The sequence below is a fragment of the Chaetodon trifascialis genome, chromosome 8 (genome assembly GCF_039877785.1).
Source record: "Chaetodon trifascialis isolate fChaTrf1 chromosome 8, fChaTrf1.hap1, whole genome shotgun sequence".
Lineage (NCBI taxonomy): Eukaryota > Metazoa > Chordata > Actinopteri > Chaetodontiformes > Chaetodontidae > Chaetodon > Chaetodon trifascialis.
In genome coordinates, this window is record NC_092063.1 from 1161694 (window position 1) to 1188760 (window position 27067).

The window sequence follows — 27067 nt, forward strand, 5'->3', positions numbered from 1 at the left end:
CCTCAGAGACGTTTCTAAAGTTGCTTCATGACGTCATTGTTTAGAGTTTCTCCTGTTGAAAGAAGCTAAAAAAAAATAAAATTAAACTTTCCCCCACTTAACGCGCGCGCGTCGTTTAGTGCGTTCAGTTGTCTGCTTTTTCACGTGCTGCAGGTGCGTATGCCCTGAGCACTGATCAGATGCTCGCGCCAGAGTCTCCGGAAGTACGGACGGCTCCAGCAATCTGTGCGCGCACCAATGAGCGCGTGGCCGAGGTGTCGCGAGCTCGCCGGATGGAGCTTCAGAGACGCTGCTGTTTCAATGAGGAGGAAGATGAAGAGCATGGATCCTTCCTCTGATCAGATCATCGATCCGTGATGATCAGCTCGTTTGATCTCAGGGCGGCTGCGCGAGGCGACAATCAGCGTCATCAGTCAATCAGTCACCGTCATCGATCACACCTGATGTGAGACGCCGCGCGGAGACAGCGGGAGACAATCAGCTGACCGGAGGACGGAGCGGCTGGTCTGAAGCTGCGGGTTCTGGGCCGGACGGCTTTCTGGATCATGTGACTGCCGAGCGACAGGTCCGATCCCTGTTGGATGAGGGAAGCCTGCAGGTGATCCAGGTAGGAGGTCTTTGACCCGCAGAGAGCAGCTGAGCCAGGCTCACTGGTCCCTCCCGCGGGGAGGAAACAGTCAACCAGGCTCCATTTAAAAGTTTGTGGTTTTTCAGTGTCCTCGCGGCTCTGTGACAGAGCGCCGCGCGGAGACCAAAGCGGAGTGATTCCTCTGGACCGCGTCGAGCTCCTCTTTCATTCGGCTCACAGGTAATGAGCAGAGGAAGAACCTCTCCCGTGATTAAACTGCTGTGTTGTTGTTGTGACGCTGCTCTGCTGCAGGTCACACCTGACTGCAGGTGATTCCTGTTTCATTTCATTCAAATCTTCAGTCTGACGGGCGGAATCTGAATGTTTAATGATGAACAAACGATGTCGATAATTCATCAGCGTTGTTTTTATTATGGCTGTCCCCACCCAGCGCCACGTGCTGCTGCTGCACGCGCGCGCGCTTCTGCATGTGCGTGCGGGTTTTTTTTTCGTTTTTTTTTTTTTTTTTTTTTAAGTCTTTAAGACGTGAATCCGACTGCACACCAACGCATGGGGACTTCCTGTCTGTCCTGTGGGGACATCAGTTTAGTCCCTACAGGACCAGGCTGCTTCATGGATCAGGTCCAGACTTGGAGAGTGCTTTGTGTGTGTGTGTGTGTGTGTGTGTGTGTGTGTGTGTGTGTGTGTGTAGTTCAGTGTGAATCTTAATTTCAGACTTGTTGATGTGGCTTGAAGGAATTCAACAGTTTCTGTCTGAGATGAAAAGTTGCATATGATGAGTCTCTGTGTCTCTCAGTTTGTCTGTCTCTGCCTGTCTTTCAGTCAGTCTGTGCCTGTCTGTGCGTCCTCTCACAGGGACATCATCCAGCTGCAGAGAACCTTGTGTCCTGTGTTCATCTGAAGCCTCCTCAGTTACTTGCTGTAATCAGTTAATCTCGTGAATCTGCATTGGAAATATTCAGAGGAAACTTTCTCCTGAAATGCTGGAACATTGCTGATTGTTTTCTACCCCTCAGACTGAGGATTGACCGTCTGTCCAAGTCCAGAATGAACAGACCTGTTTCCGTCCTCATTTGGACACTGAGGACCGTCAGCCGTCCTTTAAACGCAGCGCCGTAACATGTCAGCACTGATGAGGCGTTCAGGTGCCGTACGGCAGGCGTGCTGAGTGAGGTGTTCAGGGTCAGATGGTGTCACTGCTGTTTATTTCTTGTTTCCAGACGATGAAGGTCAGTTTCTTCTTCTTCATTCTGCTGTGGGATGAAAACAGGTCTTCTGTTGGCCTCTGTTGACCCTGGAGCTGTCCTGAGCTGCGCCGGGCTGATTTCAAAGCTGTGTTTTTAGCATGTAGCGTGTTCTCAGCTGACAGAGGGAAGCGGCGATCACCAGGCTGGTGATGATGAAGAGTAATCAGTTCGTCATCAGTCAGATGCACGCGTCGCTGCTCTGACTTATGTCCTGATAAAAACACTCTTGATCTCAGTTGGTCTGCAGCATGCTGAATAAAACCTAGCACCCATGAGCCTCAGCAGCTGTTGCTATGGCGACACCTCCATCCAGAGCAGTGACATCACAGTTGCATCATTTTGAAACCTTGGCTGCCGTTCTGATCCAGAACCGATCGGTTCTACAGAGACCGACTCAGCTGCACAGCAACAGACTGTGCAGCCCTCTGATTGGACGGCTCGTACAGCAGTGCTGTCTGGGAATTGTAGTCGACTCTGCGGTGCTTCAGTCCGTCACCTGTTCTGATGGTTCAATTGGGACACTTCCTGTCTGGGACCCCGCCCACCGAGTGCTGCATCTGTGATGTCACTGTGATATCACCTGAACGCCACACAGAGCTTCAGTTTCTCTCTCTCTCTCTCTCTCTCTCTCTCTCTCTCTCTCTCTCTCTCTCTCTCTCTCTCTCTCTCTCTCTCTCACACACACACAGACAGTGTCCTGGGGGTTGAAAGGTTATTGGCTGCCTGTTTGTAGCTTTCAACCAATCAGATGCAAGTATTCAGAGTTGGGATTTTCTACATTGTTGCCATGCGGAGAATCTGCTGCCTGACCTACATTCATCCTCCACACACACACACGCACACACACACACACACACACACACACACTCATACACACACATGCACACACACACACACACTCATACACACACACACACACACATTCTGATTCTTTTTGTGTGCATTGGTTTGCTGTCTTTGTGAGGACCAGTGGGCGCTGCAGGACATCAGACACACCTGTCTGTCTGCTGTTAAACACACAGACAGGTGTCTGTCTGATCAGAGACAGACCTGCTTGTCTCTCTCTCTCATGGTCTCAGGTTGTCTCTCTGAACATTGTCCTCCGTGTCAGTGTCCTCCAGGTTCAGTCATTTTGTCTCCGTGTTGCTGTCTAATAAGACGTTTACAAACTGAGACAACAGACGAGTGACAACTGATGAGGACACGTTGTCTCGTTGTCCTCAGACCTGGTTTTAATGTTCGTGGCTCAGGTCTGACATCAGCCGACGAGTTCAAAGACAAAAATCCAAATCAATCAGATTTCATGTTCAGCTTTGATCTCCCCCTCCTCCTCCTCCTCCTCCTCCTCCTCTTCCTCCTCCTCCTCCTCCCCCCCTCCTCCTCCTCCTCTTCCTCCTCCTCCCCCTCCCCCTCCTCCTCCTCCTCCTACTCCTCCTCTTCCTCCTCCTCCTCCTCCCCCCCTCCTCCTCCTCTTCCTCCTCCTCCCCCTCCCCCTCCCCCTCCTCCTCCTCCTCCTACTCCTCCTCTTCCTCCTCCTCCTCCTCCCCCCCCTCCTCCTCCTCTTCCTCCTCCTCGCTCCTGCTGCTCCTGCTGATTTGATTCCTCTTGACGATCTTTTCATCTTTTATTTCTGTAAACTCTGTTTTGTATTGATCGCAAGTTCTTGATCACCTGATGTTTAACAATGATGGAATTCAGTGCTGATCATATCTGCTCTGATATCGATATTGATCTTTCTCCCTTTACAGCTTCATTAGATTAACTTTATCGATTGCACGCCGGAGAAATTCAGACGTTCCAGACAGAAACAAAAACATCATGTCTGAAACGTTTCTAGAGTTCTAGTTATTATTGTGGTCAGACTGGACTTTAACAAACAAACAAACAAACAAACAAAGCTGTTTCTCTGCAGACATTTCACTTTTGTTTTGTAGTTTTTGTCGTTTTTGTTTTGTAGTTTTTGTCTTGTTGGTGTTTTGTTTTTTGGGATGTAATGATCCCAAACCTTCCCGGTGCGATAACATGTCCACATAAAGTCCACAGTACGATTTTCTTTGCGATATTAAAAACAAAGAAAAACGTTTTGTTCATTAAAGAGTCGACAGCTTGTTTTTATCCATTAAAAAGTGTTTTTTGGCTTAAAGTTCTTGGATGAAGTAAAATGAAAGCAGCCGTCACGGCTGAGCAGAAACTGTCCTAAACGACTGCTGGAAGGTTTAACGGCCTCTGATTGGCCATCGGCTCAGCTGTGGACCATCTGATGTGTCTGTTGGACAAAACCTTCCCATTGGCTGCTTATCGTCTCGCCTTGAGCAGCTGGTGAAGTCGAACTGTCTGTCATCGCCGAGACACTCTCTGCTTCTTTGGTCTCTTGGTCCAGAGCTACCGCTCCTGAAGTGTGTCCTCGGTGGACTTGAACACTTCGGCTCCAGCGTGTCCCCTAACCTCTGAAATCCATTGTGGACCACAGGAGACGGCCTTCGGTCTCTGTCTTTGTGTCCACGATGCATGGTGTCGTGGGGAGGCGGAGCTCCAGAAGCTTCTTCAGCCTTATTTGGTCTGGACGAAGCTGTTCTGATTTGTCCTCTGTCCTCATGTTTGACGTGTCTCCTGCGGCGTCCTTGACATCGTCCCGCAGTGTTTGCAGGCCGTCTTCAGTTGGTCAGTTCTTCAGACGTTGGCTTTGTTTTTAGCTTGAACACAAAAGATGATGGGAGTCTGTCTTCTTGACTGCTATGACGGCGTCCTCTGCTGCACACACACACACACACACACACACACACACACACACACACACACACACACACACACACACACACACACACCTACAGCCGTTTGAAATCAAGGCAAACCATCAGCTGTGTGAAGTTCTCTCTCTCTCTCTCTCTCTCTCTCTCTCTCTCTGTCTCTCTCTCTCTCTCTCTCTCTCTCTCTCTGTCTCTCTCTCTCTCTCTGTCTCTCTCTCTCTCTCTCTCTCTCTCTGTCTTTCTGTCCCTCTTGCCCGCCCTCATTCTTTCCCCTCAATAGCAGCAGACATAACAGAACAGAGAGCATCATGGGAAAGAGATCAGAATCAGAGGCTGCGCACGCAGAATCCTGATCCTGCTCAGACCAGATCCAGTTCAGACTCCACATAAAACATCTAGATTCTGATTCATGTTTCTGTCAGCAGCTGCAGCAGCTCCACCTGCGGCTGCTCCACCTGCAGCAGCTCCGCCTGCAGCAGCTCCATCTGTGGCTGCTCCACCTGCAGCAGCTCCGCCTGCAGCAGCTCCATCTGCGGCTGCTCCACCTGCAGCAGCTCCGCCTGCAGCAGCTCCATCTGCGGCTGCTCCACCTGCAGCAGCTCCGCCTGCAGCAGCTCCGCCTGCAGCAGCTCTGCCTGTGGCTGCTCCGCCTGCAGCAGCTCCGCCTGCAGCAGCTCCGCCTGTGGCTGCTCCACCTGCAGCAGCTCTGCCTGCGGCAGCTCCATCTGCGGCAGCTCCGCCTGCAGCAGCTCCGCCTGCAGCAGCTCTGTGTTTCCTCTTGAACTTTGCTGCTTTCTGCCTTCGTGACTTTGACCTTTTTCATCGTGAGTTCGTCTGTGAGCCTGTTTACCTGTGGAATGATCCAAACAGGTGTTTTTGGAGCGTTCCACATCTTTCCCAGTCTTTGAAACGTGTTGCTGCATCAGATTCACAATAAGCAGAAATTTACAGAAATCAATGAAGCTGATGAGGAAGAACATGAAATATGTTGACTTTGAGCTGATTTCAGGTCAGTTTCTGTCAGAGAGGATCAGATCAAGGGATCACTTCCTGTTTATTGACGTTCACCGCCGGGAAGAATCCGTTTGACCTGGACCAGTGAACCCACACACTGATGTGACGTTAGAGCTGTGGGTAATTTGAGCCGAACGAATACGAGATAAAAATAAGAAGAAGCGATTAGAGACTTCACGACGGTCACATGACCACAGCCTGAAGCTGCTGTTTATCTCTCTTGCTCTCTGTTTAATGACTACTCTCTCATCCTGAATTAAAAGCCAGCTCTCGGCAGATGCTCTCATTGGTTGGTGCTGAGTAACTCTGCGTTCCCATGGACCAGTTTAACCACACATCTCCAAAATCCACCACATGTCCCATAAACCACATTCATCCAATTCGAGAGCCACATCTCACTCTTTCCTTTGAGAGCCTCTGGGCTGCCGTCTTGCTGAAATACTCTCATGTAGCATGTTAACATCAACGTCATATTCAAATATGATTTAGCATATTAACATATGGATAATAGGATAGAATAGCATGTTAGCATTGTTGTTCACTCACAGCTTCAAGATGTGGATTCACTGACGTGACGTAACGTGATTCGCTAACATGTTAACGTCACGTAGCATGTCAACATACTGTAGCACGCTACTTTAATGTAGCGTGTGACTGTAATGTAGCATGTTAACATTATGTAACATGTTAACATAATATAGCATGCTACTTTAACGTAGCATGTTGCCATACTTGTATCTTATCTTTGTGCTGAGCTTCTTGGAGGTCTACAGAGTCTCTGCAGGATCTTCTTCTGGATCTTCTGTCCTGCTGATGTTTGAAGCTCTGAGCTGCTGAATGTGAAAAGAGATTAATACAGGACGCGTTTGAATGTGAATGATCTCTGTGTGTGTGTATGTGTGTGTGTGTGTGTGTGTGTGTGTGTGTGTGTGTGTGTGTGTGTGTGTGTGTGTGTGTGTGTGTGTGTGTGTGTGTGTGTGGGTGGGAGGGTGTTGGGTGGGGGACGGGGGTCTTTTGTTCTGCTAATGACGGTGGAGGCAATGGGCTGAGGGGACGATGTGTCTTTGCACAGCACTCTCTCCTCAGACTGGATTCTTTGTCCATCATCCACACAGAGTCTTGACCAGCTGATGTTGAGCTGAAGATCAAATCATTGGTTGGAAAAGAGAGAGGGTCTTCATCAAGCTACTGCAAGTTAACATTATCTGACCTCTTTCAAAGTAAGAGCAGGGACAGAAACAGAGACAGGTAGGAACAGTAGACAGCAGACGGATAAGTCCTCACCCGTCTCCACGTCCACGCTGAATTCTGATGAAGAACTTTAGTGTCTGTGTCACCTGAAGACGTCTTATATTCTGAGGTCTGACAAACAGCTGATGTCTCTCGTCTCACTCAGGACAAACGTCTGATGTGAGAATAAAAAATGAACTCAGCAGAAAGGCATTATTTGCTTTATCCTCAAAGCAGCATTGTAGACATCTGAAATCACATTTTTATTGAACTTAATGTTCATGTGACCTCACGTCAGTTTAATGAAACATGAAAACAATTTAAATGGAAGATGATCACATGACTCCAGCTTCAACATGGGACGGTTGTGAACGTCTAACAGGCGGTACGAATGTTTAATCCACGTTCAGAGTGTGTCGTTTTATCAGAGCACATCATGTCTGCCTTTTTTAAGTGTCTGTCTGCCTGTCTGTCTGTCTGTCTGCCTGTCTGTCTGTCTGTCTGTCTGTCTGTCTGTCTGTCTGCCTGTCTGCCTGTCTGCCTGCCTGTCTGTCTGTCTGCCTGTCTGTCTGTCTGTCTGTCTGTCTGTCTGTCTGCCTGTCTGTCTGTCTGTCTGTCTGTCTGTCTGTCTGTCTGTCTGTCTGCCTGCCTGCCTGCCTGCCTGCAGATTTAGTTCCTCACTGAGGTCAAACAGCACGTGAACAAGAGTGTTTTATTTTGATAGAATCCAGAGTGAACTTCCTGTGATCTGAGCGCTTTGGTGGGCCTTGAGCTTCCTGCAGTTTTACTTTGAAGTGGTGCAGCAGGAAGTGATGTGTGACAGCGGTGTGAGGACTCAGCAGCTGCAGCTGAGAGTCAGTGTGAGCGTGTTTGGGCTCAGCTGAGGTCGACTGGAGCTGAACTGACGACGACTTTTCGGCTGGACTTGAGTTTATTCCACCGTTATTCTGGAACTTTCTCCTCCTGGACTCAGCTGGTGTTTGTGGACAGACTGAAGCGTGGGACAGACAGGATGGTTGGACCTCTGTAGGTATTTCAGCTGAATAGTTTCTACCTCTCGTTGGCTTCACATTTGATGTTTGAGCTGAAAATTTGATTTCTCCTTGTCGACTTCTTGCACCGTGAAGCATTTCGATGTTGAAGGACTTTAATTTTGTCTTCACTTTGCTTGTTGTTGCCAATCACACGTCACTGGTCTTTTCTCAGAATATATCTGAAATAACATCACCTGTTGGCATTAACAGGTGTGTTCAGGTGCAGTGAGGAAATAGTTCAGGAGTTAAAGTTTTCGCGAGGGTCAGCATGTTTAGAACACAGTCGTCATCTCAGGTTTCAGCCAAGTCTGTCAAATCTGGACCATAAACTTTGTCTCTTTGTGTCACATTAAACATTTAACTAACAGCACTACGATTTACTGCAGCAGATCAAACACCTGAACGTCTCATTCAGATGATGATCTTCATCTAAATTATTGCTGAAAAGAGGAAATGAGTTTTTTTTTTCCCACCACAAAAAAGTCATCTCCTGATGGACAAGAGACAAATTAAAACTCAGATTAAGTTAAAACTCAGTTTAAATTAAAACTCAGATTAAGTTAAAACTCAGTTTAAATTAAAACTCAGTTTAAATTAAAACTCAGATAAAGTTAAAACTCATCTTAAATTAAAACTCAGTTTAAATTAAAACTCAGATTAAGTTAAAACTCAGTTTAAATTAAAACTCAGATTAAGTTAAAACTCATCTTAAATTAAAACTCAGTTTAAATTAAAACTCAGATCAAGTTAAAACTCAGTTTAAATTAAAACTCAGATTAAGTTAAAACTCATCTTAAGTTAAAACTCAGTTTAAATTAAAACTCATTTTACATTAAAACTCAGATTAAGTTAAAACTCAGTTTAAATTAAAACTCAGATTAAGTTGAAACAGCTTTTAAAGAGCTGACAGTTGGAGCTGACCTGCAGTTTCTGGGAGTCTGTTTCAGGTTTGTGGATCTTAAAAACTGAATGCTGCATCTCCAGGTTTAGTTTGGGCTCTGGGGACAGTAGACTTGATCCAGACCATCTGTTTCCTGGTCTTAGTGAGGACAGTGAATGAGCTGCAGCTGTCTGATCGGAGACCTGTGAACACAGTCGTTACTGAAGACCTTTGATCCGTTCTGGTCTGTTTGGTTCCAGAGGAGATCTCATATCACACTCAGCTAACATCGACGTTAGCGTCTCCAACAAGCTAACATCATTAGCTAACATTGTTAGCTTGTTGGAACATGCTAACTAACATGCTAACTAACATGCTAACTAACACAGTAACTCTCTTTGTGTTGTTTATTTAAATCCCACATTTGTCTGCAGCTGTTCACTTCATGTTTTCATCCTGTTTACTTAATGTGTTCATCATGTTTTCACCATGTTTACTTCATGTGTTCATCATGTTTTCACCATGTTTACTTCATGTTTTCATCACGTGTTCACCATGTTTACTTCATGTGTTCACCATGTTTACTTCATGTGTTCACCATGTTTACTTCATGTTTTCATCATGTGTTCACCATGTTTACTTCATGTGTTCACCATGTTTACCTCATGTGTTCATCATGTTTTCACCATGTTTACTTCATGTTTTCATCATGTGTTCACCATGTTTACTTCATGTTTTCACCATGTTTGCCTCATGTGTTCACCATGTTTACGTCATGTTTTCATCATGTGTTCACCATGTTTACTTCATGTGTTCACCATGTTTACCTCATGTGTTCACCATGTTTACGTCATGTTTTCATCATGTGTTCACCATGTTTACTTCATGTTTTCACCATGTTTGCCTCATGTGTTCACCATGTTTACTTCATGTGTTCATCATGTGTTCACCATGTTTACTTCATGTGTTCACCATGTTTACCTCATGTGTTCACCATGTTTACTTCATGTGTTCATCATGTGTTCACCATGTTTACTTCATGTGTTCACCATGTTTACCTCATGTGTTCATCATGTTTTCACCATGTTCTGGTGAAAACACGCTCTCGGTTTGTAGATTTTGGGACAGAAACGGGAAGCAGTTTGTTTTTCAGAGCTTTAATCAGCTGTTCATCTGAGAGCTGCATCACCTGAGAGGAGGGGGGAGGAGAGGTGAGAGTAACACCCCTCCCCCATCACACACACACACACACACACACACACACACACACACACACACACACACACACACACACACACACACACACACAGCCAACAAGGTCACATTCCTGCTTGTCTTGTAAATATTCAGATTAGAGACCAGCAGGTTCAGTTCACAGTGAAGAATCAGAGGAGAATCATCATCATCATCACCATCACCATCACCACAATCATCATCATCATCAGTCATGAACAACCTGCAGTTAAAAAGAACTCTGAGCTGCTTCCGGAAACCTGTTGGAGCTCTTCATCACAGTCACCACCAAAGTCTTCATCAGCATACAAACAAAAGCTGCTGACGGCAGAACGACATCAGAATGTCACAAACATGATCAGAGCGACCGAAAGAGGAAGTCAGCTGATACCTGATACCTGGAGCTAATCGATACCTGGAGCTGATCGATACCTGGAGCTGATCCGTCTGATTGGTTTGATTGTCATGATTGGTTTGTCACTGAGCGCAGTGATGGTCTGAAGAGAGAAGCAGAGGACAGACGCTGCAGGTCTGGACACGAGTCAGCAGGACACAGGAATGTTGGAGGAGGAGGAGGAGGAGGAGGAGGAGGAGCAGACAGGGAGAGAGCAGAGGGGGAGGGCACTGAAAGTGCCAAGGAGCAGAAACAACAGAGGGGAGCAAGAGGAAGAGGAGGAGGCCATTTGTCACTGTGTGTCACTGTGTGTGTGTGTGTGTGTGTGTGTGTGTGTGTGTGTGTGTGTGTGTGTGTGTGTGTGTGTGTGTGTGTGTGTGTGTGTGTGTGTGTGTGTGTGTGTGTGTGTTGGCCTCTCAGCTCACAGTCACGGTTTCCTCTCGGTCTCTCTGGTTGTAGTTCAGCGTGTTGACGGTCATTCAGCTGCTCTCAGGTCAGTTCTGTCTCATGGACAATCAGTGTTGGACAGGAAGTGGTCACTCAGTCTGTGTGATGTCTCAGCGTCGTCCAGGTTCTGGGACTCTGGTTGTTTGTTGATGATGTAAAGATGATGATCAGGACTTTTGGATCCTGGTTGTTTCTGAGTTGTTGGTCTTAAGCGTTGAGGCTCCTGGTCTGGACCGCCGGTGTGGATGTGCGTAACGCTGCTTGTGGCAGCTAGCGCGCCAAAGCAGACAGCAGATCATTTCACTGTAGTTTTGCACCTTCGCCAGCAGCTGGAAGGAAACCTGGGCTCACTGACCTGTTGACCAGAGTTTGGTCTGGAAGCAGTCCTCATCTCTGGTCCGGTGCAGGTAAATCTGGTTCCTCAGTTGGACTTCCTGTTTGTAATGTTACCAGTTGACTTTCTGCTGTGGGCTTCAGTTGTGGGTGGTCTGCATCACCGCCTGCTGCATCACCGCCTGCTTCCTGCACCAAAGGCAGTGGATTTAGTGACCCCCATCACTTACTGGCCATCGCTGTTTCTCTTTGTCCAGCGACCACCGTTGGACCCCGTAAGTCATGTCTGACCTAGAAAATCTGCGGGCGGGACAGGGGAGTATCCATCCATAAAGATGAAGAACGGATCCTTGACTCCTTGACAACCATGGACCCAGAAACTAGACTGGACTTTACTGTCCCGCATGTGGATGTTGCTGCAGCCATGGTTTGAAGATGCCATGGACGGTCTGTCGTCCCCCTCCACATCAGACCCTCCGGCTGACCAATACATTTACCATTCAGTACCAGCCGGTGATCGCGGCTCACACTGTGGATGCTGAGCATGCTGTTCTGTCCTGACAGAGCCCCGTCTTCATGCTGTCCTCCCCCTCGCCACCGACTGGTGGTGAGTCCATCATTAGGAGTACTGGTCGGAACAAAGGACGCAGCTCTTCAGCAGTCCAAGTTGACCAAATCTGGTTTTGATTCCCTGAAGCGCTGTGGTCTGTCGCTCTGTTTCCTGACAGCAGACTCAGTCTTCTCGTTTGGCTGCAGTCCACTTGCGGAGTTCACTGCGGGTTTGATCGATGCCTTTAACGTCTTCTGGAACCGTCCATCGTTTTTTAATGAGGACGTATCTAAGCAAACACATCAGGCTCTGGGATGCTAACAGCTAACATGCAACACTCTGCACTGTCTCATCCAAGTGACTGAGCACTTTCATCTCACTCATGGCCATCGGAACCCCCCTCTTCTTCTTCTTCTGTGGTTCCTACTGACCTGGGTATTAGCTCCCCCTGCTGTCCTTGTCTGTCCTCGGCACCTCTGCCGGCTCGTCACCCTGTTAGCAATGTTAGCGAGGACATGAACCATCCCTCCAGTGAAGCTGAGTTCACTGAATCAGGCTGGAACAAAGTGATAAATCTGATCACTGATCAGCTGCATGTGTCTGAAGGAGTGCACTTACCTGGTGACTACAGTGTCTTTACATGTATTAAACAGAGAAGAAGAGCTGTGGCTGTGGAGGCTCTGAGGTGTTGGAAGGTGACAGAAAATCATTGGTGTGTAATGGAAGTAATTAGTACTTCTGTGGAGTAATCAGTACTGTGTTCAGTGTTTCTGTTCTCCTCTAACAAGCACTGTGTGAACCCAGAGCATCTGCTCTCTCGCTCGCACTCGTTTCCTTTTTTTCATCGCTCATTTCCTTCTTCCTGTTTCCTGTTGGGCTCCACTTCCTGTTCTCAGGGACGTTCAGTCTGTTGTCCTGCACCCAGAGGACATCTTGTTCTCCTGGAGTCTGTGTGAAAGGTTTCATAGTCCAGAGGGGGCAGAGGTCAAAGGTCAGGGGTCATTTCATTTGTTTTCTTCGTTACTTTTTCATCTTTGGTTTTAAGCTTTTTAAAATCCTTTTTTTTTTTAATCAAAAATGTGTTTTCAGTAAGTTCATCTGGAGCCAGCAGGAGGCGCTGCGACACGACGCGTGTGCGTGTGTTGTATTGTTTATTTATTGTTTTCACATTGATCAAATTGATTGCTGATTAAAACAGTTGATCAATCAGTCATCGTCATCAATCAGTTCATTGATTCGTCTTCTAGTCAGCTGAACTGCGGTCAGTGAACGTAACACCAGCGTCTGCTGTCTTTGTCATGTGACTGATGTCACATGGTCGTCATCACGTTCAGCCCTGTTGTTGTGACGTTCCTGACTTTTGATTGGTCCTCGCTGTGTCCACCTGCTCTTATTGTTCTTTCGTTGTCTTTTCAGGTCAGAGGTCGAGGACACTATTTAACTCCCTCTGCAGGCCGACCCGGGAACTGCAGCTGCACCGCCGGCAGCCACGAGTAGCCAGTCAGCCAGTGGAGCAGTGAGGCGGCCGTGGTTGGTGTTCAGCTGTTGAATGGCCACAGGAATAAACTACTGGAGCTCTTATGAACCCAGTCACAAGGTGAGTCGTCGTTTCATCCGTGATCATTTGGGTCTGATGATCTGAGGGATCTGTCGGTTCTTGTCAAGATCCTGACGGTTCCTCCTCCACCTGTGCTGCAGAGAAAAGGACCGTTTCAGCTTTTCTGTCTCAAGTTTAGAGAAGATCGAGTTCAAAGAGTGACGTCCAGCTGAGCGTCAGCGCAGGAAAGTGAGGAACTGTATCTAAACAGGAAGCTGAGGCTTGTTTTTCAAAATAAAAGCTCACATTGGTCAGTGTGTGTGGGTAGAAACTAAGGATGGAGCTGAACCTCCCACCTGGAACATCTGCTCCACATCTGGGACAGTAAAGATTGACCTGAGCTGAACTGAATGTGTCTGACAGGTGAGCGAGTGCGTGTGGGGCGGCGAACAGGAGTCGAGCAGTGAGGAGGGAGGAGGCGGGGTCACATGGGAGACTCAAGCCATGGAGGTCAAAGGTCAACTCATCTCAGCACCTGGTGAGCATGAACAACAACAACATGGCGATGAAGGATAATGAGGAGGCGTGACAGTGTGTTTCTTACCTGTGTGTGTGTGTGTGTGTGTGTGTGTGTGTGTGTGTGTGTGTGTGTGTGTGTGTGTGTGTGTGTGTGTGCAGACCCTTTCACCTGTGCGGACAGGAAACAGAAAGAACGAATGGCAGAGCTGCAGGAGAGGAGGCGGAGCCTGCAGGCACTGCTGAGCACACGATTGGCTGAGCTGAGACGTCTCTGTCTACAGGAGGCGGTGAGTGATGTCATAATTTGACCCCTCCCTCCAGTGGAGCTTTTCCAATCGTAGCTGTTCATATTATTTGGTCTCACTCTTATTTGTTGCTCTGAGCTTTAGTTTCGACCTGTTCGTGATGGGTTTCCTGTGTTTTCATTGGTCAGGAGCTGACAGGTGCGGTGCCCAGTGACTTCCCCCTGGAGACGGGAGAGAAACTGCCGTGTGTGCGACGGAGAGGCGGGACAGCTCGCCAGGGAAACAGGAAGTGTCGAGCAGAGGTGAGGAGAAGTCACGTGAGCGCTGAAATGTTGGACGTCAGGTCAGATCAGCTGAAGGTTTCGTCTCCGCTGTGTCCTTCAGGAGGAAGACTCCCAGCGCTCCAAGACGAAGAAGACTTTATTCAGCGGAGCTCTGAGGAAACACAGCGACTCTGAGCACAACTCACACACTCAGACACACACACACCACGGCAAGAGGACCGTACACAGAGGCTGCCACACAGGTAAGGCTCACCTCAGCTGTGCACCAATCACAGCCACAAACCAGCTGTGGCTGTGTGAGACAGGTGTTCAGCTGAGGCCGTGTGTGTGTGTGTGTGTGCGTGCGTGTGTGTGTGTGTGTGTGTGTGTGTGTGTGTGTGTGTGTGTGTGTGTGTGTGTGTGTGTGTGTGTGTGTGTGTGTGTGTGTGTGTGTGTGCGTGCACGTGTGTCACAACAGTTACAACATGTTACACAGTGGCACGCGGGGCGATGACACCACTTTGTCCGGCCCTCCGACATGTGTCCCCCCAGCAGGATGCTAGGCACCTGGTCCTGGTCTGGTCCTGGTCCAGACCTGGTCCTGCGTTGATGGTCCTCGGCCTGTGTGCACACATGAAGTCAGTGGGCGTGGTGGTGTCCACGGCTCTCACCTGGATTTCTTTCAATGGATGGACTTAAACCCTGTTTACACTCAGGGAAAACGTAAATGTTTTCATGCGGTTTTGCTTCTCGTTTACACGCAAACAGAGTTTTTTTCACGGAAAACGATCATTTTTAAAAACTCCGGCCTAAGTGGAGATTTCTGAAAATGCCGGCTATATGTCGGCGTGTAAACTGGGTTAAACAGCGTTTTAGGTTCTGAAAATGATTAACGTCATGTGAGCGACCTTGTTTACTCTCGCGCCTGTAGGTTTGGCATAGATGATGCGCTCGACGGCGTATTTATCCGGATTCATGTAAACGACAACGTTTTTGAAAACGATGTTGTGTGCACGATGTTATTTTTGAAGATGGAGGGGCCAAAATATCCGTTTTCCAAAACACCCTGCTGCCTGTAAACGTCAGGTTATTCTGTTTCTGTTTGTCGAGCTCCAGCTTCTCCTTCTCCACCTGTAACTTCTCCGTCTGCGTCTCGGCTCTCTCAGTTCTTTCTTTCTTCGGATCCGTAGTCCTTCGTGTTTTCTGAACAGATGCAGCCTCGTTGATTTAAAGCTCGCTTCATTCATGGAAGCAGGTTTGTGGCCGTTTGTTAGCCGATCGCTGTGATCGAGCTGATGGACTCTCCTCGGTCCGACGAGCCGTCTCCAGACACATATATGATGAGGAGGTCCCACCTGTCCCACCTGTCCCACCTGTCCCACCCGTTGGCCTGACGACGGCCTGTTTTCTCTTGTTAGTTCTGACATTGGTTCGTTTGCACAGACTCGACAAAGCGGTCAGTCATTTTTCTTTTCATCTATTCACTGGTGCCAGTGACTACGCTGCACTGTGATAGGCTGAAAGAATTCGTCTGCGCTCCACCAGGGTTGGAGACAACTTCCTGGATATGAGGAAATGACATCAAATCAAAGTTCAGTCAGGAATTTGAGGAGCAGGTGTTGTCGAGCTGGATTGGCGACACCAATGATGTCGTGACGTAGCATTCAGGTAGTGTAGCATCATGTGACACTCCCTGCTGATTCTTCAGCGGCACCACCTCCTCCTCATCATCACCATCAGCTCCACCTCTTCAGCTGAACTTCTGCCCTCCGTCAGGTCCAAACCAATGTCCGTCCTGCTGTCGTCTTTTTAAAGAGCAGGAGCTCACTGGGTTCTTCAAAGTTCTGGTTCCGAGGTGAACTGGTTCAGATGGATGTTCCTGCAGCGGCTGTCTGTCCACACTGAGCCGCCCGAAAACCGTCTCACTGAACTTTATCGATATGATCGTCAATGCCCAGATTTCAGGTTTTAGAAGAAACAGCGTCTGACCCTCGAAGCACACACACACACACACACACACACACACACACACACACACACACACACAGATACACACACACACACACACACACACACACACACACAGATACACACACACGCAGATACACACAGCTGGCAGTACATGAAAAGTCATTGTTATAAGAAAACAAGGAAACTTCCTTCTTCCTGCTTTTATTCTGAGTGTGTGTGTGTGTGTGTGTGTGTGTGTGTGTGTGTGTGTGTGTGTGTGTGTGTGTGTGTGTTTCCAGACGACATGGTGAGGTCAGAGAGCAGCTCGACATCAGACTCAACAGGACACGATCACGGTAACTCAAAGAAATCTTCGGTTTGTTCTCACTCTCTCACGCTCTTATTTTGCTGGTTTCATTTGTCATTTCTGTCATCAATAACAACATGACAAACAGCTGGGCTCTGACATCACAGTGACATCACAAAAAAGATGTCTGACTTGTCAGAAACACATTAGTTTGTCTGGAGCTCAAACTGAAAGTCAGTTCAGCTGAAATGTTGCCAGTAATCTCTAATTTCACAGGAAGTTCTCGACAAAACTACCAAAATAAGAGCACTTTGGGTCTGGTGTGTTTCCTGCTCTCTTCCAGCTGAACCCAGACGGCTTCAATAACAACAAACCCAGCAGAATATTTGTCTCCCTTGATTTGTTTGATCTATAGATGATATTGATAACTTTCAGCAGAGTTTAGGTTTGTTTATGTTTATATTTATATTGTACTCTGTGACACACGTGACTCTTCCACACCCGTCCACTATACGTCCACCAAAAGTGGACAGCTCAGACTGTTTTTCTATGGGTCAACAACATCATGTTTTTTCTTTACTTTCACTTGGTCTGATCCGTTCTGGTCCGTTCTGGTCCGCCCTGGTCTGTTTTGGTTTGCTCTGGTCCATTCTGGTTCACTCTAGTCCGTTCTGGTCTTCTCCAGTCTGGTCTGTTCTAGTCTGGTCTGGTTCACTCTGGTCCATTCTGGTCCGTTCTGGTCTGCTCTGGTCTCTCTCTCAGGCAGAAGTCTTCTTCTTCAACAGCTTATTTCTTTCTTGTTCGTCAATACAGATAAATCAGCCTCGATCGTCTTCTCCATGATGACGGCAGAGACGTAGAAGAACAGTCTGAGCTTGTCTCTGTTGGTGATTGGTTGGTTGCTAAGATGCTGCTCATTTGACTCTTTCTATTGGCTGTTGTCTGTATGAGTCTTTAGAACAGAAGTCAGTCATTCAGGACTTAAGCTAACCGTCTGTCTGTCTGTCTGTCTGTCTGTCTGTCTGTCTGTCTGTCTGTCTGTCTGTCTGTCTGTCTGTCTGTCTGTCTGTCAGATGACAGCGTCTCTCAATGTCGCCCCCCACTGGTCTGTGCTGGTTCTCCGGTGGAGGTTTTCTTCCAGAATAAAACCAGGAGGAACTCAGTTCACAACAGGTACACACACACCTTTCTTGCTGTGCTTGTGGGGACACTATGACATCATATATTAATCTATTTCAGTGTTTCATTAACTGCTCACAACACTCTGAATTCTGTCGGTGTCGTGAACCAGATCACTGCTGAGAAGGTTTGTATCAGGCTCTTCATGACCTCCAGACAGATGATCCATCTCAGTCATTGTCACTTTTCCCTCATCACAGTTCATGATCAGAGACTTTCAGCTGCTGAGTTTTAAGGTCTGGAAGTTGGGACTAGCTGATGACAGTCTAACACCCACACTGTTCAAACTACGATATGTGTCAACCTATCGTGCTTCCTCTTCCAGGACCGACCATCCGGAGACTCTTCAGACCAACAGGCCCCTCCCCCTGCCTCCTTCCCATGCCCCGCCCCTCCATCCTCCCCCTCCTCCCCCTCGCTCTCAGGACTCCTCTCCCTCATCTGGTCCCGCTGACCCAGGAGCAGCGGGGGAGGCGGGGGTCAGGGTTAACGCATCTCGTCACAGTAACAGCTCAGATGGCCTCGTGGACCGCATCAACCCCCCAGAGGAGGATGCAGGGGCACAGCAGGGGGGATTGTGGGTAAACGGTCTGCTGGGGTCCAGAGGAACAAACACCGCAGGAGCATTCAGGAGCTCTGAGACACTGACAGACGGATGGACAAGGACAAATAACGGACTCACTGAGAGCGGAGGGACAGGACGAGGAAGAGGAGGAGGAAGAGGAGGGGGGTACAGCGAGGTCCTGCTGGACTACGTGTGGGGCAAACAGCAGCAACTGCAGCGTCAGCAGTCCCAGACCAACAATAGGCAGCCAGTCACATCACACCACCAGCTGCTCTACAACGGTTACTCCTCCCAGCCACCCCTGGGAGCCCCACCCACCTGCCGTGGTCACCCGAGCGACCAGCGGCGAATCAAAGTGACCCGCACCAAATCCTGCGGCCCCTTCCTCCCAGTACAGCAGAGCCAGACTGATACCCACAATCCTCCTCTTTCTGCCATCCAGCCAGATCCCCACCCTCATCTGCTGCCCCCCCGACCCCCACAGCTGCCCCCCAACCAGGATGCACAGCTGGAGGAGGCCACCAGGAGCCTCCACAAGGCCCTCGCCCTGGAAGGTAAGTGCCCAGCATGTTCGGTTCCATCACAACACCAGAAAACACCTGAGAACTTTCTAGAAAACAGCTGAAAACTTGTGGTACTTGCAGGATGCCAGCGGAACGTCGCCTGTTGCAGCAGCTCGTACCCTGTTTTTGCATTTCTGTGTATTTCCTTTACATAAACTTGCTTGCAGCACTGCAGCGTTTTAGTTATGACGTTTCTGGCGGATCGGCTTCATGCTAGTACAGAGCTGTAAGAAGAGAGGCGGAGGTCTTTGTTAACTGTCAGTGGTGTAATCCTGCACATGTGACTGTGAAGGAATGTATTTATCTCTTTATGCAGCAGACAGAGAAACTGCATCGTGCACCTGCACCACTGCTGTTTTGTTCCGATGTCTGTTCTCAATTTATTGTCTTTTGGACTTTAAGCACAACATACCAGCAAACTCAGAATAATCATGTCTGTCGCTGTGAAGGGGGTATACCGCTGTTCCCTGCCCCCTATCAGACCACAACCTGACACACCGTGAAGCCACCAACAAGCCTTTGGTGAAACAGCAGGTGGCCAGAACAAGGACTGTGAAGGTTTGGTCTGAGGATACAGAGGAGACCCTCCAGGAGTGTTTCCATGTCACAGACTGGGAACTGTTCCAGGAGGACTGTGGGGATCACGTTGAGGGTGTCTCTCATTGCATATCAGAGTAACAGTTTCTTTGAGGACACCATTGTCCCCTCGAAAAGGCCTGCTGCTTCCAGAAGAGGAAGAGGGTCGTCATGTAAGGGATCATGACGAACTCTGGGCTGTCCAAAGGAAGCCAAAGAGGAAACTGAGAGAGACCAAGAAGACGTACAGGGAAAGGACTGAAGCCAAAGTAGGACAGAACAGTGAGGAGGAGGAGGTGTGGAATGAAATGAAATGACTGCAGCCAGCCTGCCTCCTGAGCCGAATCAGACTCAGTGTGTCTGGGTCTGGGTGTCTGACCCTCACCTTTGCTGTGGATTCTGCTCTCCTCTCCTAATGGAGGTCAGGAAGATGTCTGTCTCTCTTTCTCTCGTTTATCTGTAACATGAGAGGACAGCCCCTCAGTCCTCATCCCTCCCCTACTCAGCATCTACATGATCTACATGACATTGCATCTCAAGCCCCTCCAGGCCACTGTTGTCTCCTAAAGGAGAAGCTTCTGGCGATTCACCCTCATCCCGACGCTGCATCCTGGATCACAGACTACCTTGCTGGACTGCCGCAGTATGTCAGCATGGATTGGCCTTCCTCTGAGCTTGTAATTAGCAGCGCTGGTGGACCTCTAGGAACTGTACTGGTGCCCTTCCTCTTCACTTTCTCCACCTCAGACCTTTGCTTTAACTCTGGTTTCTGTCACCTTCAAAAGTTTTAAGATGACTTGCTGGATGTATCAGCGGACAGTAAGGTGCAGCACAGATGACTGATAGTGAGCTTCATCACATGGTACTACAACAATCACCTGAAGATCAATATCTGCACAACCAAGGAGCTGGTGGTGGACTGGCAGAGGGATAAGAGGCGCCCTTCCCTGTTATCATCCAGTGAGAGGACGTGGAGAGGGTGGACTCTGGCTAAAGCAGCGTTTTAAAATGACAACAATCTCCATTCAGACGAGTGTTACCATATCAGAAATGCTTTCTTTCCAGACTCACCTGCCTGAAAACGCAGATCACATGACCATTCACATGCTCTTTGCATGTACAGTGCTCAGCATAAATGAGTACACCCCCTTTGAAAAGTAAGATTTTAATCAATATCTCATTGAACACAAGAACAATTTCCAAAGTTTTGACAAGACTGAGTTTTATAGAACATTTGTTCAAACTCATAACATAAAAGAAGGTTAATAATATAACTTAGATCACAAAATCTTCAGTTTTACTCTAATTAGTTGATGCAAAAATGAATGCACCCCACAACAAAAACTACTACATCTAGCACCAAGTCTTCTAGGCATGGAATGACAAAGTGGGTGACATATTGCAACATCTGTCTTTTTCCATTCTTCAAGAACGACCTCTTCTAGAGCCTGGATGCTGGATGGAGAGTGATGCTCAACTTGTCTCTTCAGAATTCCCCATAGGTGTTCGATTGGGTTCAGATTCAGGAGACATACTCGGCCACTGAATCACTTTCACCCTGTTCTTCTTCAGAAATGCAACAGTGGCCTTAGATGTGTGTTTTGGATCATTGTGATGTTGGAAAAGTGCACGACGACCAAGTGCACGGAGTGATGGTAGCATCACAAATGTTCTATAAAACTCTGTCTTGTCAAAATTTTGGAGATTGTTCTTGTGTTCAATGAGATATTGATTTAAATCTTACTTTTCAAAGGGGGTGTAGTCACTTATGCTGAGCACTGTATGTGCACAACAGCTGGTAGCATAGACAAGAAGGTCTGCAATTCCTGTAATTCATTGAGTTCACTGCTGGTAGTCAAGGCTGATGAATTTTTTTTTGAGAAAAGGGTCACATGATGGGACTCACAACACTGATGCCCCCCTCAGGAAGAGATAGAGCATGTGTGTGCATATGTACCTCCTCTAGTAGCAGTACATACTGATTCAGCCAAATTCTAGCATGTAGTACACAGTACTCAGACAAAAGCACAACCTACAGTACACCAGAACATGTCTGCATCAGACATGTCTATCGCACCTACTGTATCCCACAATGCAAAGCCCTGGAGCATCACAACAACCCGCTGGACCAACAACAGGAAGCGTTTTGCAATGTTTACATTGTGCGACACTAAATTGACTTGTGACAAGTTTTGAGGAGATAATTACTGCAGTTTTGTACATTTTTGAATTGATCACAACCAAAACAGTTTGGCTGTAATTGTACCAGCCCAGGCCCCTGTAGACCCCAGACCAGGTGCAGCACCCCTCACACCCCCGATGCTCCGTCAGTGGACAGTTCAGTGTGTCCGAGCTCTGATCGGGTGATGTTTTTAAATCTGAATCTGTGAAGATAAAATCTTGTGAATATTTAACGATGTGGAGATGAAACTGGGTCACTGCAGCAGAAACACTCGTCTGTCTGCAGCATGAAGGTTTCCACCGTTTAACCAGAGAGGATGTGAGGCCACCTTGTGGGAGTCAAGCAACATAAAACTTACCTGGATTACCACATGAAGTTTCTCAGAAACGTGTTATTTTGTTTACAGCACACAGAATTAAAGACAAGACAAACTGGGAACAGACATTGGAACAAAACAGCATTGGTGCAGGTGCTCGATGCACCTGCAGTCTGTCTTCTTCGGTGGTTTTCTCTGATCTGGTAGGTGGAAAGAAAACCTGGAAATTATTTAATCCAAAACTGATTGTTTGAATGTTTCGATACACAAACCTGTAGAACTCTTCACAGTGCCTTTATTTTGAAATGTGGGCTCACACATGAATGGCTGTTTGTGTATATGTTGCCCTGCGATCAACTGGCGACCGGTCCAGGGTGTACCCCGCCTCTCGCCCGTTGATAGCTGGGATAGGCTCCAGCCCCCCCGCAACCCCAAAAGGGAAAGGCGGCATAGAAATCGAAACTGCAGCACCTGGTGTCAGTAAACATTCAGAAATCCACTGATATGATGAAGTTCATTCAAACTCCAGTTAGTCTGATGTGTTGCTGGGTCTGATGATGAAAGGCAGAAAATAGAGACAGTGTTTATACGATATATATTCAAAGCTTTATGTCGTACGGCGTTAATATCCCACAGTTTGACTGCAGTGAAGTGTTTACCACCTCCACTGTGATCAAACGCTGAATGATATTTTCATCTTCATTTACTTTTGTCGACAGCAACATTCATGTTCCAGCAAACTGTTTCTGTTGTAACGTGTCAGAAGACCCCCACAAATGAAGGTGAAAGAGAAGCAAAGTCATCATAATGTTTATTTCCTGGTTATTGGACAAGGGGTCCTCGAAAGCCACACTTAGGACAGATCATAAATGAATAAAACCACCTGTTCAACCGGTGCAGATGTGGGACAGGAGAAAACAGGAAGCTCAAGACGAGACGATGGTGGAATCACAGGCAGCCACATCTTTTAGAGAGAAGCTTTTTCACAAGTCAGTCTTCAGTCGTTTCAAGATCAAGAGGAAATACACGAACAACATGAATCAGACGACCACGAGTGACAACAACAATTACAAGACTCAAACAAAACGTCCAAAGGCGAAGAATCAAATTTAAGGGCTATTTGCAGGTAATTCCAATCACCTGGAATGTACCTGTACCTGAAAGTAGTTCTGTCAGGTGCAGAAAAATCCACCAAACTATACAGAAAGTGTGATGTTTAATTCTTCAGTCAGATGTTGAATATGAATATCTGACTGTTCAGGACAGGCTGCAAGAACAAGGGCTGCCAGTGAACGCCAGAGTCTCCATCAAAACTGCACCATCTGAAGTCCTGAAGTAGACTCTGAGGAAGCTTAGATAGTCGACGGTCGCTGCTGAATCACCACCTTTATGTTACCATACCACCGTAGCACATTTCCAATTCTCTTGAGTTCCAATTAAATCTGATCCAGAATCTGCTGCAGCTTCTTCTGATTTCATCTTGTGTGTGTGGTTGACAGGTCTGAGGGACTGGTACCTGAGGAACACAATAGGCTCCACCCACCAAAACCAGGCCAACGGAAAGGTCAACACAGGGGTCAACACTAAGGTGAGCGAGGGGGTCAAAGGTCAGGCCGTTGGGGGCGGCGCTCTGCAGAGTAGACGCAGGACCCATGGTGTCATCCAGCAGTCGACCTATCAGATGGAGGCAAATCATTGTCATGCTCTGCCGCATCACAAACAGACTCTGCCACATTCAGCCACGTTCCATGGACACCCGCTGCACGGCAGGTAGGAGTCAGGTGACCTGTTCAGGTACAGATCCACTGCTGTAAGAACACCTGAGCTCCTGTACCTGACCAGCTGCCTCTCTCTCTCTCTCAGGTCTGTGGATAGCTCTCTCTACCACGAATCCTTCCCTCCTCAGAAGCAGGAGGTTCCTCTCAGAGACCTGACTCTGGACCAGCCGTCTCCTGGAACTCTGGTCTGACTCACTGACCAATCAGGGAGGGCAGGGATCTGTAAATCTTCTTGTGCCAGTCAGAGCCGCTGGAGGAAACTGAAATAAAGAGTGAACAAACCTGAAAACCAGGTGTGATACCAAACAAAGCTCAGTAACTCCCCCCCCCGACCGCTACATGTCAGCGGGCCATCTTCTGGACCGGGATTGGACGCTGCTCAGCTTTGATCAGGGATGGAAATGATTCCATGTTATTGATGTCCAAACATCATTTAACAGACTGACGCTGAAGTCCAAGCTTCTTCGGCGCCCAAAGGGTTTCTGGGTAAAAAACACAGCTGACGTGTCGCACGTTTAAAACTTGAAGTACAAACTGAACTGCAGGTTTTTTACTGTTGTTGGATTGTTTTTTAAAGTTTTCTACGACGACGTCTTCGTCTTAAATCTGTGATCAGACTCAGCTCAGACAATCAGGACTGAACCAGATTTTATATGAACTTTTGATAAAAGTAATGATGATGATGATGATGATGATGATGATGATGATGATGATGATGATGAAACTGTTGCACTCTCTCTCTGAGGACACGTAATCACCAGCTGACATCACCAGCTCAGTCCAGCAGACCAGCAGCTTTTAAAGTCTGAAAGATGAATTTTTGATAAAGTCGAAACTGATCAGATCAGGTGACCTGTTTGATCCCTCAGGTGAGTCCAGACAGTCAGGTGAGACTCTTCAGGTATTCTTACAGTTTGCACTAAAAGTTAAACAGCTATACTGCAGGTTGATAATCTATAAAGAATACAAAGACATGAACATGAGCACAGTCATCGTCGATCATGTCTACGTTACCCAGTGAGGAACCAGTCACACCAGTAACTCCTGTCTCTGTGACTGGAGGCGGCATCAGGAGTCTCAGGTAAAAAACGTCTGCACGATGCAAATTAAACAAATGGTGTTTATCAAAAAAAAGGTACAATTTAAACCATGTGCACACTAATTTTAACAGTAATAAATACAGTCGCGCTTAACATGACAACAAAAAAGAAACGCAGACCTGAACTGGACGGACGAGACAGGAAGTCAACAGCGTCACCTTCAGGTGCAACACTCACCTTTGATATATATGTAACCTGTTCAAAACGAGAAAATGTTGAGTTCACAGATGTGAAGAAAATAGATAGTGACAGAATATATGAACAGCACACAGATCATCAACGAACTGAACAGAAAAACAAACAAAACAAACACACAGCACATACACATGTACAGGGTTAGGGGTGTATACAGGTACACATACATACACAAATAAAACTACACCAATAACAGTAATCGTGTTTGTTTTAGGCCACTCGTGATAACAGTTCTAGAAGAGGCTCCTGATGCTGCCGACCTCAGCAGATAGAAACCCGGCAGGCTAACTGTTAGCATCTTTGCTAACGATGCCCAGAATGAATTCGGCATCAACGTTTTCTCGTTTACGTTCTTGGTGGCCGCAGATTCATTTGGATGTCTGCGTGATGTGAAATAAGAACAAATCTTCCTCTTGAAGAAACGGTGAGAAAGGAACTTCCTGTCAGTCCGTCTGACGAGGACCTCAGTCCCTGCAGGACTCTGCAGGGTCACAATCTAGACTCCAGTCCAATCCAGAGAGCAATAAGAGGATGGGAAATTCCACGAACCTCTTCAACCTTTCAGGATGAAAATCATTTGCAGTGACAATCAAGCGATGATGTCACAGTGTTGATTGATTGGTTTATTGATTGACTGAATGAAGCCTGTTTTTGGTCTGAGCTTCACGCTTTTATAAAAATGTTCATGGACTCAACATGAATGAAATGCAACGTTTTAAAACATGAGTCAGTGTTTCATGGGGGTCTGATGGCGTCCAACAGAACACTTGTTATCAATGATATTTATTATTATTCAAACTGATCAGTTGAGCCAAAACCTCTGAGTCCGTGTCAGTCTGTGTTTTTAGCGTCTGTTCAGAGTTCACTTCAGGTCAGTCTGATCTCGTTCCCCCCGACATGCACACAACACCTTTTCCTTTACCCTAACCCGTCACTACAGAACCGTGGTCAGGCATGAGTTCAACATGACTGCCATAGGCTAAAAAAACTCTGTCTTATTGGCAGGGAGAGGAGTAAAGCTCCCATCGGCTTTCCATACGTCCGGTGCACTAACACGGTCATAGGTCCAAACCTCCAGCAGAACCCCAGAAACTATTTAGAGTACAGTATTAAAACTGTATTTATTCGTGTACCTGTTCAAATATATTTCGTCTAAGTTTTGTCTCACTGTGTGACAGTTTGCAGCCAGTTATTTCCTTCTGGTGAGGAACATTAAATTTCCTTTATTTACCTCTAAAAACAGTCAAACTTAGTTCAAAACATCAGATTCAGCCTTCAAAAACTTTGATTCATCAGGTGTGAGCAGAAAATATAAACTTGTCCTGCAGAGGACATGTCCTCAGTGTCCTGACAGGATCTGAGTACAGAACTGTCCTTGTGTAGTACTCGTACTGTGCAGTACCAGCATTAGCATTAGCATTATCTGGGTACAGTCCTCTCTCGGACCAGTATTTGTTGTGAGGACCAGGTGATGCTGGTCTGTGTCCCCCTTCAGGTCCAGGACCAGCTGGACAGTCAGTGTGCCATCACAGCGGTCTCTGCTGTGATGCGTTCAGGTGCACTCTGTGCAGTTGGTGTTTCTTTATTTTTGAAACTTTCAGCTGAACAGTCTGAACTTTCTGTAAAATCATTTTCTATCTTTTTGGACACTTTTGTCATTTGTACTTTTTTCACTCTGAAGTCTTTCTGCTGTGTGATGTTGGAAAATGAAAAAGCTTCATGTAAATAAACGATTGACACTGTAAACATGACGATTATTCCTGTGTTTTAGTATCATTTCTCTTTGAAGCAGTGACAGAGAGAAGATTGATATCTTTACAATCACACCGTGAACACATGAACCGTCGGTCATACAGGTGTCCAAACTGAGTGTGTCTGTTTGTAAACAGCTGGTTGTCAACATTAAACAGCTGGTTATAAAAAAAAAACCTAAACAGCTGGTTGTCAACATTAAACAGCTGGTTATGAACATTTAACAGCTGGTTGTCAACATTAAACAGCTGGTTATAAACATTTAACAGCTGGTTGTCAACATTAAACAGCTGGTTATAAACATTAAACAGCTGGTTATGAACATTTAACAGCTGGTTGTCA

General features: G+C 47.1%; 1 protein-coding gene across 3 annotated transcripts; it reads left to right on the plus strand.

Moving 5' to 3' along the window:
- Positions 1 to 236: 236 nt before the first annotated feature.
- On the plus strand, positions 237 to 26729 carry ccdc120a (coiled-coil domain containing 120a). 3 transcript variants are annotated; one of them, XM_070969472.1, is made up of 11 exons: positions 237 to 607; positions 13115 to 13295; positions 13659 to 13773; positions 13914 to 14041; positions 14188 to 14301; positions 14384 to 14525; positions 16512 to 16568; positions 17593 to 17692; positions 18024 to 18817; positions 23400 to 23670; positions 23764 to 26729. In XM_070969472.1, exons 2-11 carry the CDS (start codon positions 13248 to 13250, stop codon positions 23867 to 23869), a joined length of 1875 nt encoding a protein of 624 aa, XP_070825573.1. In that variant the 5' UTR covers positions 237 to 607; positions 13115 to 13247; the 3' UTR covers positions 23870 to 26729. The 3 variants fall into 3 exon arrangements, with proteins under 3 accessions (XP_070825573.1, XP_070825574.1, XP_070825575.1); XM_070969473.1 differs by having other exon boundaries at positions 309 to 565; positions 23764 to 26723; XM_070969474.1 differs by lacking the exon at positions 237 to 607 and adding an exon at positions 7750 to 7853 and having other exon boundaries at positions 23764 to 26723.
- Positions 26730 to 27067: the final 338 nt, after the last annotated feature.

Excerpts from the sequence above, each read along its gene's own strand:
- ccdc120a (XM_070969472.1), top strand. The coding sequence starts at position 13,248 with ATGGCCACAGGAATAAACTACTGGAGCTCTTATGAACCCAGTCACAAG. Across the intron at positions 17,693-18,023 it reads AGGAACTCAGTTCACAACAG|GACCGACCATCCGGAGACTC; the intron begins GTACACACACAC and ends TTCCTCTTCCAG. Across the intron at positions 18,818-23,399 it reads CAAGGCCCTCGCCCTGGAAG|GTCTGAGGGACTGGTACCTG; the intron begins GTAAGTGCCCAG and ends TGTGGTTGACAG.